The sequence below is a fragment of the Tyto alba genome, unplaced genomic scaffold (genome assembly GCF_018691265.1).
Source record: "Tyto alba isolate M040663 unplaced genomic scaffold, T.alba_DEE_v4.0 Super-Scaffold_28, whole genome shotgun sequence".
In the NCBI taxonomy this organism is placed as follows: domain Eukaryota; kingdom Metazoa; phylum Chordata; class Aves; order Strigiformes; family Tytonidae; genus Tyto; species Tyto alba.
In genome coordinates this window covers 4,082,992-4,103,894 of record NW_024881302.1, presented here as the reverse complement: position 1 = coordinate 4,103,894, position 20,903 = coordinate 4,082,992, and the positions used below count along the sequence as shown (strand labels likewise).

Sequence of the window (20,903 nt, the reverse complement as noted above, 5' to 3'; positions counted from 1 at the left end):
CTCAGCGGCGGAGTGACAGGCAAAGGGACCAATTGCCGCGCTGCTTCCCGCTCCGGCTCCCTCCCCCAAGGGTGGCGGGGCAGAGGAGGGGGAGCGCCTACCGCCCCTTCCCCGTTGGTCTGTCCCACTCCGGGCCTGGCGGGCTAGGTTGAGTTAGCGGCTCGGACCATTGCTCACGGCGGGCGGAGGGGGGTGCGGGCGAGGAGGAGGAGGAAGGAGACGAGGAAGGAGGCGCGCAGGGCGGGGGGGCGGTGGGGGGGGGGGGGGCGGTTTAAAGAGACAAGAGCCGAGCGGGCGGCCGGCTGGGGGAGCAGGAGCGGCGGCGGGCGGAGACTCGCCCCCTTTCCCCGCACACCCTCGCTCACACCGCGGCCAGGGTCGCCGCCGCCAGCGCCCCCCCCCCCACCCCCCCCCCCCTCCTTCCCTCCCTCCCCTTCCCCTCCGCCCGCCGCTTCCACAGCGGCCTCTATGAGGTAGAAGGGAGCGGCGGCCACTCCGGGGGCGGCAGCGGCCGCTCCAGCCGCCGCCTCCTCCTCCTCCTCGCCTCAGAGAGCCCCATCTTTGTGTGTGAGGGAGAAGGGCGGGCGAGGAGGGAGTGCGCGCTGCCCGCCCGCCGCCGCCGCCGCGCTTTGTTCGGAGCCGGGGGGCCGTGGCGGCGCGGAGCCCCGGCTCTATGTGCCAGCCGCTCCCCGCGCCCCCACAGCAGCCGGCGGGGGCGGCGGAGGCCGCGGGGCAGGCGGCGGCGTGAGGGGCCGGAGCCCCGGAGGGCGGGAGCGCGGCGGGGGGGCGGCGGGGGGGGCGGGCGGCCGCCCCGGCCCGTGCCCGCGGCCGTGTCCGTGCGGTTGCTGCGGAGGGGGGGAAGGGGCCGGCTCGCTGCCCGCCGGCCCGGCCCGTCTGCGGGCGGATTGATGTGGGGGGGTCTGACATGAGTCCGCCGGCGGCCGGGTGCTGCCATGTGACCGGCTTCAAGGTGGAGAACTGGAAGCAGAACCTGCGGGCGATTTACCAGTGCTTCGTGTGGAGCGGCTCGGCCGAGACCAGGAAGCGCAAGGTACCGGGGGCGGCTCGCACCCACCCCCCTTCCCTTCCCCGCCGTTCCCTTCCCTTCCCTCCACCGACCCACCCGCCGCTCACACGCCGCCGCCTCGGCCTGGCCGCGGGGAGGGGATGGCTCCCCCGCCCGCCCTCCCTCCCTCCCCCCCTCCCTCCCTCCCCCCCTCCCCACGGGGCAGGTGGGCCCGAGCCTGCCCCATCCCCGCCCCGCCGTCCGGGAAGGGGGCCCGGGCTCCGGCATGCGGTCGTGAGGGGGAAAGGAGGAGAGGAGGAAGCGGTCCGTGCCTCCGGAGGTGGGGGGGGGGCGGGGGGGGGGGGAATACAGAGGAGCCGGTCACCGGGATGGAGGAGGCAGCCCGCCGGTGGGGCCTCCCTCCTTTGCCACCTGCCCCGGCGGTGGGGACGGCTCTCCGCAGCGAGGCTGTTCCGCAGCGCTTCCTCCTCCTCCTCCTCCTCCCGGGGGTGCGGGAGGCAGCGAGGGTTTCCCGGAATACGGTGGAGGGGGGCGGGGGGAGGGGAGGCCCGGGGCAACGGGCACGTCCGGCCTGCGGCGGAGCTTTGTGCCGCCGGGGCGCGGCGGGGGAGCCCCGGGGGGGGGGGGGGGGGGGGGGGCTGCGTTGGGGCCGCCCGGGGCGTGGGGCGGGTGCGTGGGGGAAAGCGGGGAGGCACAATGGCTGGGAGCGTGTCTGGGCGTCCTGCAGGCCGGGATACACACACACACACACACAACGACACACAGTGGTTTATTTATTTTTTTTTTCCGTAAGAAAAAAAAAAAAAAAAAAAGCTGCTCGTGCTGATAATCCACTTGGAAAAGGGAATTCCTGCTGTGGTGGGGCAGGGGGGAGAAAAGGAAGCGACTGGGTCTGGAGGGCACGGAAGGGAAGAGGGGAGTTTGCTCTCGGAATGTGTTGGTGCTTGGGGCATGCACTGCGCAGGCAAACAGCAGGAAAAAAAAAATCTCTTAATGAGGCAGAATGTGAGAGGAAGAACACTTTTCCCCACCTATCTTATGAAATCCCATCCCTGTCCACATGTGTGTTTCTGGAGGACTTCTCTCTTCACTATGCAACTAAATGCTGTTTTTCTCTAGAATCAACTAGTTTTTACTTCAAAGTGACTTGGCAGATTTCTATCAGTCATCATATTCGTGACTGAGGAGGGGAGTGCAACAGCTACACGTAGTAAAACTTGGGTTTTGGGACAGCACAGATTGTGTTTATGGTGAGGCAACCCATTGAAAACTTTCTGATCCCGGCTGCTTTGCATTAAGCTGCTCAGTTTATTATTCATCATAGAACTAGAATATGAAAGATGTACTCCAGGGGTGAGGTGGCTAAGCATTTTTCTGTGTTCCATTTATGTTCTTGGGACAATCCAGCTCTCCAGTTTTTTACTTAAAGAGGAAGAAATGGAATCTGAGAAGAAACATGTTTTAAATGTATTTAGTCATTTGATAGCCCTGCAAAATGTAGTCAAACTTGTTTTCAGTATTTATAATCCCCTACAAGTCAATATTACGAAGTATATGAGTCAAAAACTGGTTTTATTTAGCCTTTAGTGTGTCAAAATACAAATTGGTATATAATACATGGTAGTTATGGCTTAAATGGAAGAAAAAAATTATACGTGTGCTGTGGAAGAACAATACAAGCGAGGGAAGATGTCTTAGACAAATCAAGTGTTACATGGAAGACTGAAAATAAAATTTCATTAGCAAAATTACCACTTCAGCTTTTTTTTAAATTTTATTTTTAAATGTGGAGCATCCTTTGTAACCTGCATACCATTTGTATGCTGCAAGAGTTTGTGTTTTTTCTTCTGAAATCTAATGGTAGTGATGTGTTCATCATTGCTTGAAAAAACAGCTGGATATAAATAATATTCCATTGTAATCAATCTGTTCTCACTTCCTCTTTGCACATCCAGGCTCATAAAGCAGAACAGGATTGTTTCAAAATTATCTATCGTCTCATGGGAAACATCAGTTTTCCAAATACATGCTAAAAATGTTTGTTTTTTTTCCCCCACTTTTTTTAAGCAGGTTACCAATCTGAAAATAGTTGGATTCATCCAACATAAAATTTGTGGGAGTACATGATCACATATAGGGAAACATTTTGGCTAGCTGAATTTGGGGTTCAATTCCAAGACTATATTCATAAAGACTGAAGAAAGTATATAAAGGACAGTTACGGTACTTACCTCTTCTGCATATGGACACGAGACCTTCTATGGAATTTTTCTTTACTGGAATTCTCTGTTTGTACGTATGCCTTACAGTTTTACATGTAAAATTTAATAAATGGTATTTTCTGTTTGGAGGCATGTTTATAGTCTAATAACTAGAAAACAATCCTTTGTCCTTTAATATTTTATATACACATATATTATGTATGTGTGTATATATATTTTAGGAGCATAGCTCTGACTGCTTAAGAGTACCTATTTATTGGTGAGGATCCTTGTTCTTAATCCTAATCAGAATGATGAAGTCAGATTAAAGGTTTGGTAAAAGGTGGGTTCTTTCCTGTTGCAAAATCAAGGACAGTCGCATCATTCATTTATTACAGAAAACATTCGACATATGTGGTTGATCGTTAATGGGAAGCACTGGTCAGTTTAACTGTTAGTCAGATGAACCTAGCTGTAAAAAATGCTTTGGCTGTCTGGTGATAGCCAGATGTAAATTGTTGGGTTTCTAGAATGGCAATGTACTATCCCTCCTAAGGCTGTCTTAAAAATCTAGATAGCAGTGGAAACTGCAGGGGGCAGAAAGTGTCCATTCCTCCTGCTTTACTTACACTGCCTACTGCATTATGCTTTGGAAGACCATTTTAATGCTGCTTGCTGTTTGCTATTCGTTTTTAATACGTACCTTTTCTGCAAATAAGCTTTTATGAGCTTCAGCTCTCGGTTCAGTATGCTTTACAGCCAGCGTTTTGAATAGAATGGCTGTAAAGCACAGTTTGTAGTTGTAAAGCTATCACCTGAACATATATTTGAATTCTCAGTCAGAAGCGAGAGGTAATTATGTATATATCTTTGTAGATACTGGAATTCTGGTGAAGGTTTTAGGAGTATGTTTGCTTCTGAAGCGTTGTCTATGCTGGGATTTGAGCTGTCATCATGGTGCATCGTTGTATCGACGAGAAGGAGCAAAGCAGTAGCTTGCCTCACCTCTCTGCATCTCAGCCAAACTAGTAAAGTGCAGCAGTCGTAGTGCATGCTGTTCTAGGCAAAGGCTTTGCCCTGGTGTAACTGCGTTGTTGATGGTAAAGCCTAAGTGAAGACAAAACCTGGCTGGCACACTGTTTGAAGAGTGGAACAGGAGAAGGAGTAGAGGAAGAGATCTGAAGAATGGTTCTTGAAATTGTCATAATTGCGATTGAAAGTTGGAACTAGGTTTCAGGGCTTAAGTTACATGTAATGTGGCACGAATCAGGGTTGACTGTCTTGCCTGCAGGACTTTGACCTGTAATTCTTGGGTTTTAATTTGTGATAGTTAGAATCTGTTTAATAAGCTGATGGCAGAGCTCATGTTTCTGTAGGCCATGGTCTTCACCTTGAATATTTTGATGTGGAAATTACCTCACAATTAAGTAGCACTGTATAAGAGGTCCTTAAATTTGACACCACTACCCCCCATTCAGGAATTACGGAACAGACAGAAGATGCTAAGAAGACTTATGCCAGCCCTTCGTGTCAGCTTTTTCCATTTTTCTGTAGGGTCACACTTCAGACACTTTGCTTATTACTTTAGAATTACAGATGAGAAAAATCTGTTTTGCAGTGCTGAATGTAGTTTTTGGTCCCCATCAGTGAGCAGTTGGACATGTAGATGCATCTTTGTGTCTAGAAGTTGGTAAGTAATCGTGTTTCTGTGCTTGATGGGCAGCTGAATTTACAATTAAATTCTGTCTTACTGGCCTATACACCTTGAAGGAAAACTCTTTCTCATTCTGGATGGTTCTTACTGTCACTGCTCTGAAAAGGCTCTTGATGATGATGAAAGAAAACTGCCCATCATGATGACCACAGTGATGATCTGCACAAGGTCCTATCTGGAATTTCAGAATGTTTGTTCTGTGCTTCTGCCAATAGATCAAAGAATAATTGCCTGTCAGGGGTTGTATGCTCCCATTGACATCGGGTGAATTCTAGCATATTTCTTCCTGTTGAGAATTTCTGTTGTTTTTTCCGTTATTCTCTCTTTATGTGGACTCTCCAGACTGATTGGTGCTTTCTGATATGAAGAAACATTTTCTTTCATAGGTGATGACCTTTCTTCAGGTATCCTTCTCCCCATGTACTTGTGACTTCAGTCCTTCATTCCTTATAATATTTGACAGATAATTGATTCATTGGTACTTAAAACTGAAATTACTTTGGTTCATTTCCTGATTTTCAAAGAAAAAGTTTAATATTATCTTAGCAAATAAATGCTATGTCATGTTTTCAGTACCATTGTGGTTCACAGTCTAAAATCAACATGTTAAGTTCTTGCCAAAATGACCTTGCAGTCACAGGGTAAGCTAATGGTGGAACTTTTTGGCTCATGCCTGTTGAGGCATGCTTGCTCACTTGCTTGCTCCCTTACAGCCTTGCCCCGTCTACCTGTCTAGGAACAGGGAAGTGTGGCTTAGGTGTTTTGCCTTGTACCATAACAGATGGGCAAGGAGTCTTACCAGGCAGCCGCCTTCTCGGGCTCGGTGTTTTGATTGCTTAAATTAATAAGGAAATCTCAGCTTGTTTTTCTTTAACGTTTTTAGCATATGCACCAAACTTCTGGATTACAAATCCTGTGGAGAATTTGAAAGAGGAGTCCAGGATTCAAGAAGCATGTCTCTTTTTCAGCTGCATACTCCGCATTGGCTGCTGATGTGACCTGTCTGATTCATGCAGGAAGGATGATGTTCTTTGCCATGTGTTGTGGGGACTACCTTCTCCCTGAAAGCCCATCAGAAGTGTCAAAATCAACTGCAAGCTTCATTTTTCAGGAGGTCTCTAGTTTCAAACTTGAACAATCTTCCTTAGTTCTTAATGTCTAAGGAGTAAAAAGGTCCTTAGACCTGCTGAAGGTAATGTTTTATTTCCTCTTGATGTGAAGACACAATCTTTGGTGTGAGAGATACCCAGGCATGAGATTTTTAGCTCCATATGCAGCGGAACCCTGCATAGGTGGGACAAGGCAGGTTTAGAATGCTCCACTGAACTTCTGTCTCTGGGTCTGACGAAAAATATAACACAAGAACCTCCTCTTCCTAGTGGTGTTAATCCCTATTTTGTATCCTCTACGATGTTTTTGAAATAAATTATTGGTTTCTGGGCCAAATGTTAGGAATTAGTCCTGCGCCATGAACTCTAAGGTGGTGAATAGCAGGTCTTGAGTTGTGGGGTCTGAACTGTCAGGACTTACCTAAACACTTGTTCATATCTCTCTCAGGTCAACACTTGGTCTGATTCAAAGGTTATACAGGTCTCTGTCATTGAAGCTGACTCATGCATAGTAGTTATATTGGAACAATTTCCTCCTCTGTTTTTTTTTTTAATATGGATGGAGAGACAAATAAGCATACTAAATGCACTTTTCCCCACACTTCTATTTGTTCCCTGTTGCAGAGAAAGAAGATGGATCTGTGCAGGCTGATAAAGGAAAAAAATAGGGATATGCTGGACAAGAAGGCTACTTTTTTTTTCTGTAGTCTTACCAGCAATCAAGGTTTGGTAATAGCCAGGCTGTTTGTTGGGAGCAGTTGTAGCATCTCTTTAATTTTGTCTGCAGCCAATGACCTTATTTCCTTGATGTTGAAAATATTGAAAGCTTTTCAAACTAGGTTGGCAGCTAGTAGTGTGAAGGTGAGCAGAGTGGAATGGCTTTGTCTGATTTGTTGAACTATCTGTTGAGCTTTATTTTAAGCCATCAAAGCTTTAAACCCCAAACAAAGGTTAGCTGATATCCTCATTTTTGTTTCAGGCCTTAATCTGTAGCGTTAACATGAAACTGGAGCTGCAAATCAGTTTCAAACCTTCTACTCTCATTTGAGGATTTACGTCTTAGTAACTGGAGTAACAAATCAATGGGTAAATGGTACTGACTGATAGTAGAAGTTGCTTGCTTGTGAATTGCTGACTCCCCTTCTCCTGACTGACTACTACATGAGTCTGAGCAAAAAAAAAAAAAGTATGTTTTCCTTTGGGACGTACTCTGGGGATCCTGCTTTGTAATAAATGCTGTTGCAACAATTAGTTTGATTCCCAACAGTGGCTGTGGTAGCTTATTTGTTTTAAGCCAGAGAAAGATTAACTCAGTTTAAAAGCTTGTGTTTCTCACATTAAACCTTGCACCCATAGTTTTTCCAGTTTATGTGTGATTGACTTGGAGCTATGGTTTCTTGACACCTTTTTCCTGGTACACGAAGGGCTTTTTTTATCAGCCATACTTTTCCATTTCATTTGACTGATACCTAGTTGAAAACATTGGGTTTAGTGTTTTAATTCTTGTATTCCCATGGTTCTCCAAGTATTTATAATGTGTCCGTAGCACATGGCAGCATCTGAGGTGAGGAGATACATATGTACTCGTATATCAATTATGGTGGCATCACAAGAAAGGCAGTCCCAAGGTGGCAGATGTGTTTTCCTGGATTTACTAGAACTATATCATAAAAAAGTAATCAACTTTTTTTTTTTTTTCACCATGCAAAGAGCCATTGTTCTTAGAGCCTTTCTAGACTTGGACAGAAAGATGCCTAGAGCAGCTATCTCCGATCTCTTCTTAACCTATGGGCAGTGGAGCTAAGTGAGAGAAATGCCATGATGACATTACAGTTTATTATGTTATCCTGGACCGTGTTGTCAGCAAGCAGTGCTGGAGCGTAGGGAGAGCCATATGTTATCCGAGAGGCTTGAACTGGGAACCTTTTCGTAGCGGAAGCAGTTCTAGAAGCTGATAGATCTGTCCTGACTGGATGAAAGCTCTGTCTTGGTGGTTGTATTCTTTTACATATTGATTTGGCAGTCCTTTATGTACACTCTGCTTAATTCAAGATAACAACTTAGCTGCATTAGCTAGTAATATAATCGATGTTGTAAAGAGTTACTCAGTGCAAAATTAACCTGCATTCTGTTTGGTTCAAAACGCATTTTTTTCAAGCAGTGGAACAACATTAATGCAACTTGCATAGCAACTCCAGAACAATCTGTGGCTTTAGTGCTAGGACAGCTTCCACCATACTGATCTCTCTCATTTAAGAAAAACAATCATTTTTATCTATTTCAAGACCTATTTGATGATCAGTAAAGTGAACTGTTACCAGACACCAGTTGACTCAGAGTAACCTGAGATTCACTTTGTCAGTTGGTAACTGATTAGCAGCAAGCAGTCTATCTTGTCACATTCTTTTGTGTGTGAAATACAGCAAATGCTCAACTTTTTTTCAGTTGTCTATTTCAGTAGAATGTTACTCAAGTTTGATTTTCTGTTTTTTTGTTTTGTTTTGTTTTTTTGTGTTGTTGTTTTGTTGGTGTTTTTTTTTTTTTTAAACCTCTCAGTTATATATAACACTAATTTAAAATTCTTAATTTTTTTCTGTCTGCTGCTTTTCCAAGTCAGTAAAGATAACTTTTTTCCCCCTTCTCATTCTTTCCTTCCTATGTTTAATGGAGCTTGAAATTAACGTGGCTGCTCTTGTCTACCTTTATAGTACCACTGGTGATGTCAGCATATCCCTGGGAAATATTTCTGTGAAGGTCTACAGTGTATTAAATTTGTCATTAAATTTAAAAATTGGGTACTAGACAAGGTGAAACTAAGAAAAAAAAAAAAGGGGGAGAAAAAAGTGGACACGGTAACAAAAGTTGCTTTTAACACACTTAAAATGTAGTGTCTTTTCAGCATAAATATTGGGGCTAGTGCCAAGTTCTCATGTCCTGTAACAAATCCTGACATTAAATGTCACATATATTAAATATCCTTGTATTAAAAGTATTGGTGAGAAGCAGCTCACTAAATGTGACACTGCCTTAGTAGTAAGTCTGAAAAGAGAGCTGAGGTTTAACTACGCTTACATGGTCTTGTTCTTACACTGTGCTGTTTTTGCAGTGTGATGGTTGGTTTGCACACACAGCCAAGCTCTTCTGCACATAGATGTGAGATGTAAAAATAAAACTATTCATAAGTTCAGTGAGTTATATTTATGTAGAATTCAATTGTAGAGATGATTAATCTACATTTCAGTTAAGACATCAGAATATATCTTCTTTTTCATTAATGTCTTAATCTGGAGTTCTGTAGTGTAACTTTTGCCTTAGTATATTAAACCAGGTTTTCATCTATATAAGTATATATATTAATCCACAATTTAAAAAGTAGTATTTATAAATCCAAAGAGTAAAAGTTACAAAATTAGTAGTAACTTTCTTTTTGCCTAAACACATGGAAGACTCTGCAGTATTTGAATATAGTTAAGTGATGGGGATGAGGGAGTATCAAACACTGCTGTGGCACTGAGTTCCATTTGTGGCGATTGCCTCGCTTGTCACTCAGAAGTTCATGCATCCAAGTAGCCTTTTTTAAATAGGATTTGGCTTTGGATTCTTCTTACTGAATTTACTGCCAGGGCTTTTATATGTATGTTTTGTTTCTGTTTTTAAAGGGCTTTTGTTTTGCATAAAGTACAGACTTGAATTGTATTCCCTCAGTGTGTGTTAGCACAAGGAGAGAAAGCAGCAGTTTATAACCTTTATTTTTGCCTCTTCCCTGCCCCAATTTCTGGGGTGTGTTTTTTTTGTTTTGTTTTGTTTTTTAAAAAATCCTTTCCTCTTTGTGTCTTTGGACCACCTCGTGTTATCTTACAAAGTTTGTCGAATTAAAATTTGTGCTTCTGTCCTGTTCGTTCAGACTTACTATTGCATGCAAGTGAGATTTTAAGGGACCTTCTTTAGAATACACTTGGTAAATAAAGGTAAGATTTATTGCACAGCAGATGTATGACGACTTCATAAGTGAAGACAGCTGAGATAGCTGACTGATTTCAGTACCTCATTTATGTTAGGTGAGCCGTTGTGACCCTGTGCTGTCCAGTGACAAATGCAAAATTTGTCTTAAGGTTTTATGTCTCCCTTTGCTGTGCTTTGTTATTTTCATATTACTGCCCAGTTTTGCTCTTAAACTGGATCACTGTCCTGTGTGGCAGCTAGTGGTCTGGGTGAAATTCTCTTATAATCTTGTTTTCTGTACATTGCTGACTTCTGCCATGCTCTCTTAGCAAGTGTTCGCCCAAAAAGCTTAATATTGGATATGTTTATCTGAATCATTAACACTCAATTCTTTGGTCATTTGTGACTGCATTTTGTGGTTTTGGTCGTGGGATGATCTTAACAGTGATGTGGAGAACAGAATGAGGGAAGCAGGGAAAATAGTTTTAAGAGTTATTGCAGTTATGTGCATAAAGAGGAGCAAGGGTCTCTTCTGTCATTATGAGGCTGTTCCTGAGGAAATTGATCTTACACTTTGTTCAGTGTAATTTTATATTGCTACCCTTAGTGATGTGTTTCCTTGTCATGTAGTAATTCGGCTTCTAAGAACTTTTCTTCATGTCTAAGTTCCAGAGTTGCCCCAATAAATTAATTTTCTTCTCTTCATCTCTGTAATTTTTCTGTGTTGATACAGTTACCAGAATTGATTCAAACTTGCACATGTAGAAGAGTTGCTCTCAACCACTCGTTTGCTAATTGAAGGGGCTGAATCACAAAGTGCAGTGGAGTGATACCAAAGTTCATCATTATATGGAGTATATCACTGTATATTTGTGATATAGTGCTGAGTGTGAAAATGAAAAATATACATGGAGCATTAGAGAAATTGCTTTATGATGCTTAGTAAATCTTTTGTTCATCCATGTGGTTAAGTGTTTTACGAAAAGAAAACTTGAGAGATTCTGGTATGTTTGAGGTCACAGGCACATCTCATAATTGGAATGCAAGTTTTCAGGCACTTATTGAAAGATTTCGGGCAGTAGGAGGTGGGAGGGTTTTGTCTGTGTTAGGCTGCTTACTACAAAAGTCTGACTTGGAAAACAGAACTCCAGTTTAGGGGTAACCTGAAGAATTACTTTATTATAGCAATTCTTTATAAAGTAAGCATTTTAACTGTGTAAGCACGTTGTAACCTGTAGGTTGAAACTGTTTTACAGATAAGTTGTTTTAAGCAGTGGTAAAAAGAACATGAGTGACATTAAAGAAGAAGGTGGCAAGTTAGCAAATCCGACAGATTTTAAAAGCTTGAAATAAAATTTAAAAATGGGTTATATATGTGGGTATTAGTGAGACACAAGTGTATGACGGAATCTGCAAATGGTTTGGATGAGAAAAATGCCATGCAGATACAGGCCAGGGCAATACTTGATTTACTAGAGGAGAGCAAGAGATACGAAACTGGGACCTCACCGTGCATTACCACCGAAGACTAGTGAGTTGGAAACATGAAATCCAACTCTTTAGCTGTGGGTCTATGTGTGTCTTTCCTTAACAGTCTAAGGAACTGCCAGCTCTTGGCTCCATGTTCTTGCTGTCATACCATTCGCTGCATTGTGTTGGTGCAACTGTGCTGTGAACCAGAAAGAACAGCTAAAGATGAAAAAGATTTTATTCTCCTCTAATAATATTTCACCTGAATTGGCTCTGTGTTATGTGTCAACTTAGGGTTGAACAAACAGCTGTAGCATTGGTAGCTTGAGGGGAGGAGTGCCTGAGTGATGGGAGAGGACCTGAGTGGTGCTTGGAGGCTGCATACAGCAGCCTGAGTAACAACTCCTGCCTTCCTCCGGACTTTGCCACTGACAGATTGACTCTGTTTGAATGTTCTCCACATACTAAAGGTTTCTTCTGTAAAATGTGGCTAATATTAACTTAATTTGAAAGGTTCCATGAAGTAACCTCTGTTACTGCTACAGTTGTGTGGTTGTACCCGCTATTGTAAGTACTTCAGGCTTTCACAGATGTGCTAGTGTGTGCTGAGCCTGATACATGAAACTTGTCTTATGCTTGCAGTCATTAGAACTTATTCCTGTATGCAAATAATTTGCTTCTACTCCAGTTTCCTTGTGAAAAATAAATGAACCAGGGAGTGTAGAATGCCTTGTAATCTGTGATCAGCTATTACAGAAAATCCACTTTTCATATTGCATTTAATTTAATGAAATGAATAATGTTCTTCTAAGTAATCAAGTTATAAGCCACTTGTTACCCTCTTAAACAGGCCTATCTCTACATTCAGATTTCTGTCTTTTATAATCAAACTCTGTTAAGATGTGTTAAATTTTTGTTGTTGGTGGTGGTGGTTTAAAGCTTCTGGTCACAGGGCATGTGCCTAGCTCATGCTCATGCTGCATGTAGTTGAGGATGATGGGATAATGGGATTCTAAATTACCTCTTTATGGTACTGGCTTTCCTCTGGCCTACTCCCTTGTGTAGTCTAGAGCAGCCCCAAGGCTGTTCTGAGCTCTGCCAGCTGGCTGTAGCCCTGCAGGACTGGTGTGCCAGGTATTCCAGAATAGCAGCACTCCAGTAAAACCCAAACGTGCTTCCTAGGGTTGAGGAGAGGTGCTAGCCCTGCAACCCCATCAGGGCATCCTTGGGCAAGTGGTTGTGCTGGTACTTAGCTGCTCTTGTATTGGTGCAGCCATGGAAAGGACTGGACTAGGAGGTTTGGGGGATCTTTTTTTTTGAGGAGATGCATGATACAGGATTCAGCTTTTGAAATATTTTGAGTGTGTTACCATCTGCTCTCTCCTAGCTTTAGACTTCCTTACTTTATCTGTGAAATGTTAAATTCCATAGCTTGTACAAATAATCAAATTGAAAAAAATACATCTTAATGTTCAGCAAGTGTGGTGTTTCCAGATGTGTTGTTCTGTTTCTTGTGTTTTGTTTTTTTTTTTTTTTTTTTTTTCTGATGACTGAAAAATGCTGTTATGTGTAGGATATCCAGACAAGAAAAAGCTTCTTAATGCTTCTGGGTTGTGTGTGTGTGTTTGTTTTTGTTGGTTATTTATTTATTTATTAAAATGAAACAAACCCCAAACCCTTAATTTTACTGGCAGAGAATGACAACTTTAAACATGCTCAAAATGAAAGATATCAGAAGTTTTATTCCCTTCATTTGGTGAGCTGACTTTATAGTTTTTACCGAAAGGAGTTTATTTCTTGGAATACCAGTGAAATCTGTTGTTGGTATTACTGCATTATATTCAGGAAGGCCTGCTGGTCTACCTCAGCCGTGGGGCTTTGTGTTCAAGAACAAGCTTAGTCAGAGTAGTCTTCCAGCAGCAGCAGAATAGCCTCATCTGCAGAAGTACCACACTGCAAAAACCATGGAGATAAGGACAGTAAATGGGTGAAACTCCTCGAAGAATTGTATTACCTGATGGCTGCTCAAACAGTAGATGTTTTCTAGAGGAGCTCAGATACACCAACTTAGCCAGTGTTTCACTCTTTTGACACAGAAGACTTTGTTCTCATTGCCCCATTAATGCAGTTAACACTTCTAATCCAGCAGCCCAAAATAGCTGTCAAGCCTGGATTTTACTCTGGTGGCATTTGCTTCACAGATAGTTGATATAACCTAACATGCTGAACTGTAGCTGAAAAAAAAAAAACAAAAAACCACCCAACCCTTACTGAGGCACGTAAGCCTATTTTGGTCAGTTATTTTGAGCGTCTGATTTAAATAAGCTAATAAACTCAACATGATAGTATGTAGAAAGGCCCTTCTCAGAAGAACAATTTATTTTGAGACAAAAAACCCCTCTGTCAACCTCCAGAACTGTATGGAAACTAGTGGGAGTAGGCAAGGAAGAATGTGCCATGTAGCTTCCTTATTCCACTGACTATCTGTGCTGGAGGACTGGCCTAGGTGAATGGACCACAGAAAGTGATGGTTTATCACATTCCAACCTAAATAATATTTATCTGTGATCTTGAAGACAGAATGCTGGTATTTTTGTGATCCTGTAGGACATTACATAGATTTGGAAGTCATCATTTTGTCTTTGTTAGCAAAGATGAGCGATTTAAGGCTAGGTCTATGATGAAAGATATACTAGTTTAAAGTAACGAACTACTGGGAAGAAAAGAATGATGAGAAATAATTTGCAAGCTGCTCTGGGGGAATTAAAACCAGAACGTCGTACTTTAGCCCCCTTGTGATTTCATGGGAATTTGGAGTAATATGTTTTTGTTAGGACTGATTTAGTTTGTTTTTTGTTTTCCTGAGTGATCAACCATAGTCAGCAGCAGTAAGTGTGATCTCTATGTATAGTATGAATTAATTAGTATTTCAGATCAGTCCAGTGGAGCTTAAGTGGTAGCACTCCGCTCCTGGAGACTGGAGTCCTGTCTGTGGACACTTCACACTAAACTGTGCCCCTTGGATGAAGATTGCTCTTCCCAGCCAATACCACATTAATTTTATTGTTACAAGCCAGTTCTAAAAAGCTTTAGATGCACTTCCCTGATTTCTTCACAAAGTAGATTTTTCCAAACCGACTTCAGTAATAGGATCTGCTTCAACTCCGTGTTTATTCCTCCTTGCTAGACAATGTGTTTGCTACCTTTCTACTTAGAGTGGCTTCTAATCTGAGGGAATCGGAGCTCATTTCCTAGCAAGATAGTAGATGAGTTGTAATCAATTCCTTACAAAATTCTCAACCCACATTGCTCTTTTAATTCTCTCTCATGCTGTCATATTTGAGAGTTTGGAGGTTTGTTATATTTACTTATGTGTTTGAAATAAAGCTTTTTAAGGAAATTTGTAAAATTTTCCTTTTCTCATGCAGAAAGATGTGTTCTATGTAACCATGCTGCTTGTGATGCCTGCAAGATTGTTCCTGTCTCTTTAACGTACTTCTAAATCCAGCTACTACTAATAATTTGTGAATTAGGTTTTTTTTTTTTTTGTCTTTAGGAGGTGAAATCAGTTTGTCCTGGTTCTCCTCAGTGCTGAATCCCTTAACCTCACCTATTCGTATGCTTCAATTCATACTGCTTAACTTCTTAAAGTATTTTATTCAAGTTAAGATCTTGGACATAGAATGCATAATCTGTGAAATCAATTCTATCAGCATCAATATGATACCTTTCTTCTGGTTCATGAAGCAAAGTAAAGTTGCGTTAGAGGTGAAGCTGGTGATTGATGGAATCTCCTAACTGCATTAATAGAAAAACTTCTAGCAAATCAGATCAAAGAGCAGAAGTCATGCTTTATAGTTCTATCAATTCTGCAAAGCAAAAGACAGTCTGTGGTAAATGCTCAAGAAGGAAGGAGATGCCACCATTTTCTCTTCAGCATCATGGCTTTCTTCACTTCCCTCTGCAGTTTTTGTTTTAAGAAACTTGTGGTAAGGAGCTTTGTTTTCAGGTTTCTTCTCTTGGTGGTCAGCTGGAAAAGTGGAATGGATGACCATGAATCTGCCAAACAGAACTCCTTAGTAGAGTAGGTTTTGATGTAATGTCACCTCTGACCTTTCAGTGAGGCCAGAGCTGTTTTTGAGTCTGCACTTAACTCACAGGTAATGGCATGTGCTGTTGTAGAACACACAGGGTTTGACAAACCCAGTAACTGGGCATGAGTAACGTCCTACGTTGGACTCAGTTATTGCTTTTTTTCTACAGTTATTACCTAGCTTTCAGAGTAGCTTCTTTAATGTGAAGTTGGTTTGGATATTTCAATGCTGTTACGTTAAGCAGGAGAAATCTGGTGGACTGTTTTCTAGTATTTGTTCTTGTTCTGTAACTGTTCTTTGGAGCATGTCCTCTATCATAGGTAGTACCTTGTCTCAATGGCTCCTGCTACTTTTCTTCTTTTTTTTCTTCCATACCTTGAGTTTCTCTTGGTGTTCCTACTTCTTTGGCTGTACGCTGTCTTTTCCTCCAGAAATTTTCTGTTTGTTTACAGTTTAGGCAAATGTCTGCATTTCTGTGCTCTTAATTTCTTAACGTGAGCCCACCCTTTCAAGTCTGATCATGGAGCACTACTTCTGACACACTGAGCAGACTGCTCTTCATGCCAAGGTTGTAAGTGTTAATCTTGCTGCAGACTGGGGTGATAATTCATTGCTGTCACAGCAACACATGTTTAAAGTTGCTTCTTGCCAGATTTGTTGGCTATATGCTACACTAGAGAAAATTATTTCAAGAGTCTTATTGCATAGCCAGATGCTGTAGAACTAGTGCAATCAACCTCCCCTCCCCCTTTTTTATGACTGTTCTGACTTCAGGGAGGAAAAACTATTATATAGTGAAACACATTCCTGTGGAGCACTAGTAAAGAGGTAGAGGAACTTCTGATCATGGCTAATTTTTCTGGTTTTGCTTGTAGGGAAGTTCTGTTTTGTGTTCAGGTTAAAAAGGAAGAAGGGTTTTTAAGAGAGGGTAAGGGGAATTTGAAAAGGAATTAAAGAGTGTCCTCCTTGCTGGTTTAGTTGTGTTCTCTGTTATAGCTGGGTGCTGTGGATGTTTTATCTTTTATTTAAGAACATGTGCTAATGACTGGATCAGCTTGGTTCTGAAGAACTGTAACAATTTCTGCCACCTGTGTCCTTAACCATCTTTCAAATGGAGGAGAAACTTTGTGAACTCGTGTTTGATAATGACCACGGTGTCTAGGCACTGGCTTGTAAGATGCTACAACTACTTTAGCTAGGTTAGGTGGTTATAATTTTGTCTCACTTGGATTTTTATTCTATGCTGCTCTAAATGCCCAAGGATACATATCCTGTTCCTGGAATTTATGGCTATAATTTATAAGCTCCATTTAATTTGGGCTCACTGGAAGCCAGATCACAGACTACAGGTCACCACTATTACTTGGTGACATCTGTTCCTTGGAAGGTTTCTAGAAGCCCTAACATCAGTAGCTGCTCCGTCTCTGAGATGTTGTAGAGCTCTGAGGAGGAAAATTGGTGGCTTTTTGGTACAGACTCTTGAGTCTTCCATAGCAACTTAACATTTGCCCTCATATACATGCTGTAGAAGAATGCAAGTGATGTAATGCTTATGAACAAGCTTCTGAGGAAACTATATTTTGTTTATGGTGGTGTTTGAGTACCAGGGAAGTGAGATTTACCGATTGTTTAGTCGGACATAAATTTGCATAAATCCAGCATAAATCTCGTAATGTCCAGTGACTAGGCACTGCGTCACCAATAACTTTATCCTCTAGTATTTTAAGAGACGTTTCCATAGAAGTTACATTATTATAAATGTGTTCCCATAGGTCAAGATCCAGGCAAAAATGTGGTGTTGGAAAGTTTGCTCTAGTATCACACAAACTGGGTGTCATGTAGCCCTCCCTACTTTTAATTCTTTGTGCCTCAGTTATTTGCACTACCAGATTATAGGAAACACTATCTTGAAAATCAGAACTAGGAAGGACTCCTTTTAGACCTGAGTAAACCACCTCTTTATTTGCCAGGGATAGCTTTTAAGCAACTTGAGGTACGTTCAAGAAGGCTGGAGGCAGTACTCTGAAATTTTTTAATCCTGCTGTAAACCTTAAAGACCATGTATTTGTCTGCAAAACACTGCACATGTTTATAACCATAGAAACAGAGCAACAGATCAGAATGAGAAATCTGTATGGGATCTCATGTAATACTTCTATGTGAGATTACAGGTGATTTGCAATTGTAATACTTTCCTCAAGAATACCCTGGTTTTGCTTCAAGGTCTTAACTGGTTTTTCAAGTGAAGTAAGCCAAGGCAGTTCTGGTTTTCACTCAGGTAAAATTCACATTCTCCCCCACTCCCATGTTTTCCCTTGTCACCCCCATCCCAATGATGTGGTTTGTGTGTATGTATTAGCCTTTCATTTTTCTGTGTATGAGGGCTTTATGAGCCCAGACAACTGTAGCCTGCACAGCTCTTCAGAGCTGGATGGAGAAAGGTTGAGTTCTCTGTCATAGTTCTGGCCTCCACTGACATGTCTGACTAAATGACAGACTGAGGCTGAATCTGTCTTGCCCTGTGTCTTACAGATGTCAAATATATTGCTGGTACCATTTCTGTGAGTGTAGAAACCGGGATTTGTTTAGAAGAAATTTGAAGATGAGTCCTCTGTTCTTACCAAAATGCGGATTGCACTGTGGTTATTTTTAACAGCAAATAAAACTTTTTTTTTTTTTTTTAACCAATGCCAAGCATGTGCAAACTTCTGCTATTGTTAACTTTAGTAGGGGTCTGGAGCTTTAATGAGCAGTTAGTATACCAGCTAATGCCCTAACCAGCAAAAAGTGTTGGTAAGTCTAGCTTAGTTTTGGAAACGGATGAGCTAGATCGAAGGAAGAGTCTACTAAAAAGTACTTCTCATATGGCAAGGAATATTTGTTAGTATGTTGGGAGCAATAAATAATTAAGAGTTTCTGAAAACTGTTAATGTTGCTGTGGTATGGGGAAGAACACGGGAAGCAAATAATGATAAATACCCTAGTTCTCTCTTTCCCAGTGAGACTGCAGTTTCAGATCTTCAAGTCCAAAGCAGCTGTTCTGCCCTCTCAAATTCAATTGTTCAGTTGGGAGATAAGAAGCATTAAGCTTATCTATTAGCTAGAACTGATTGATTTCAGACCTGGGTCATTTGCAGCTTTGGGGCAGAGCTTGTGGAGTCCTACCTTTTGATGATGTTTCCTTGTTGGAATGCAATGTGATAATTTTGAGATTGCATCAGATGGATTCCCTACTTAAGGGGAAGCTGTGGATACCAGCAGACCGTCCATGTTGATTTGGGGAGAGAACTGAAATTCAGAAGGAAAGGCAGGACACACAGAACCCGTGCCATCTGTCCTTTGTCTTGTTCAGACTTACCTGCAGTTCAGTCTTCTGCTTATATCCACTTAATACAAATTATTACCTTCTAGCACAACAACAACAACAAAAAAATCAGTTTCTATATGGGAAGTAAGCAAACTGAAAATAATGAGTGATAGAAGCCCGTAGAAGATGTAATAAAAAGTGAGGAAAGGTAGAAGAGTTGGAAGCAAAGCCTCTTGTTTTGGATGGGGAGATGATGGGGGAAGAGGGTGTCATAATATGGATGGTTCAGGAAACCGCTGGTTTAAGCACTGAGGATACACCAGGGAAGTAACTAGTGACTTGCTACCCAAGCAGCTCAGAACAAGCCAGAGTGCTGTTCAAGTGTAACTATCCCTTTATATCTCAAAGGTGAAATCCTGTTTTAGTTTGATTGTCTGAGTGGTTTTTGGTGGTATATCTGATTCTGTCTATCCCAGCAATGTGTTCTCTCATACACGATTGCCAACGTGAGTCTTTGGTGCAGACGCCGTTGGCCAAGTTTCATTTCCCCAAAGGATGCTGTAATGTCAGCAGAAATTATTGTGTAGACTTGGCCTCCCTGTTTGCATGAACACGGCTTTTTCATGTGGATGAACCTTCTTGGGTTTTTTGACTGTCTTTTAAATGCTTAAATTCTGTGCAAAGTCTGTGTAGTTGCATGTTAAACATAACTGTTGGCTTTTTCCATTGGTGCATGCATGTGTTGAAATTCAAATTTAAAACCATTTAACAAAAGAAATTTTTTCTATCAGTCTGAAAACCAAGAACCTGTCAATTTTGAGCTGTAGTAGCGTGTAAGATTTCTTGATTCTACCGCCATTCCTTGTTCTTAGAGAGAATCTTGAAGTAAAATTATATAGGCTGATGGGAAGCCAGTTGGAAATGATAACTTTTTCTTGTTTAAATTGGAAAACTGAGTATATTCTTAAGTCCCTCAAAAGCACTGCTCATGGTATCTAATGTCTGTTAATCATTTCTTAGCAGAAATTATGGAAATACTACTCAATGCACTAATTTTCTACAGCTTTTTTAATTACTCTGATTTTTTGAAGCGGAGATTTGTGCCAAGGTACACTGGGGTATATTTGAACAAAATACAGAGTAATAAAACTGTAATTGTAATTCATGTATGATCAACAAACAAAGCACTAATGTTATTAGTTTTGCTAGCAGTCTCTGTGTTTGAAGTGTGTGGCTGGTTCTTAAGCCTGTGCTTCATTAAACTTCTTGCACCATTCTGTCTCGTCCAACAGGCAGTGTTTCACATTGATTTGCTGTTTTATATGTAGAGGTATGTGTGCCTGTAGGTAATTGATTTAAAAAAAAAAAAAGTCTGAAAGTGTATGTAAAGGCTGGCTTAGCATTTACTTTTGGTAAAGCTTTCCTGTTCTCCATGGTAACCATAAAAAAACAAAAAATGCCACTTAGATTGTTCCAGTCAGTCTACAATCAGTTATTAAGTACCAGTAAACTGAACAGTCACTGTTCAGTTGTATTTGTGTTAATCAGTGATTTAATCTATATTGTTTTACTAAAAATGCAAATAATTATTGTAAATAACTTAAAAGCTTCTAGTTTTAATCCCAGTGTTTCATGGAAGACTTATTGAACTTTATCTAATATCATGAGACACCAAATCTGTGTGATGAGAAAATATGTTTTGATATTCAGAAGTCTGTAAGAACACTTACCTTTTTTTTTTTTTTTTTTTTTTTTTTGGGTGGTGGTGCTGTTGGGTAGAGCTTATGGGTGGTTTTGGCCAATACAAATGTGTTTCCAAATACTAACTTTTTAAAGTCTCAATTTGAATTTTGAGGTTTTATTACTTCATTTCACTGCACAGAATACCATTGCCGTGATTTTTTTATTTTAATTAAGTTTTGTGTGTGTGTAGATATTAAAGAAGCACACATATATAGTTAATGATAATTTGCTTAACCTTGAGAAGGAAAAGTGGAGAATGGTAATATGAGATAGTTCAAGGTGTGTGGTATCCAGTA

The 20,903-nt window shown here is 41.5% G+C and overlaps 1 protein-coding gene across 3 annotated transcripts in view; it reads left to right on the top strand.

Annotated features, from left to right (window-relative positions):
- The window catches only part of USP22 (ubiquitin specific peptidase 22), a 113,398-nt gene continuing 92,495 nt past the window's right edge, over positions 1–20,903 (top strand). Inside the window, exon 1 of one of the 3 annotated variants that reach the window (XM_042798419.1) lies at positions 1–1,051. In XM_042798419.1, coding sequence (XP_042654353.1) covers positions 926–1,051 — 126 coding nt within the window. In that variant the 5' untranslated portion in view covers positions 1–925. The remainder of the gene's footprint in view (positions 1,052–20,903) is intronic. The other 2 variants (XM_032989045.2, XM_032989043.2) reach the window with 2 other exon arrangements.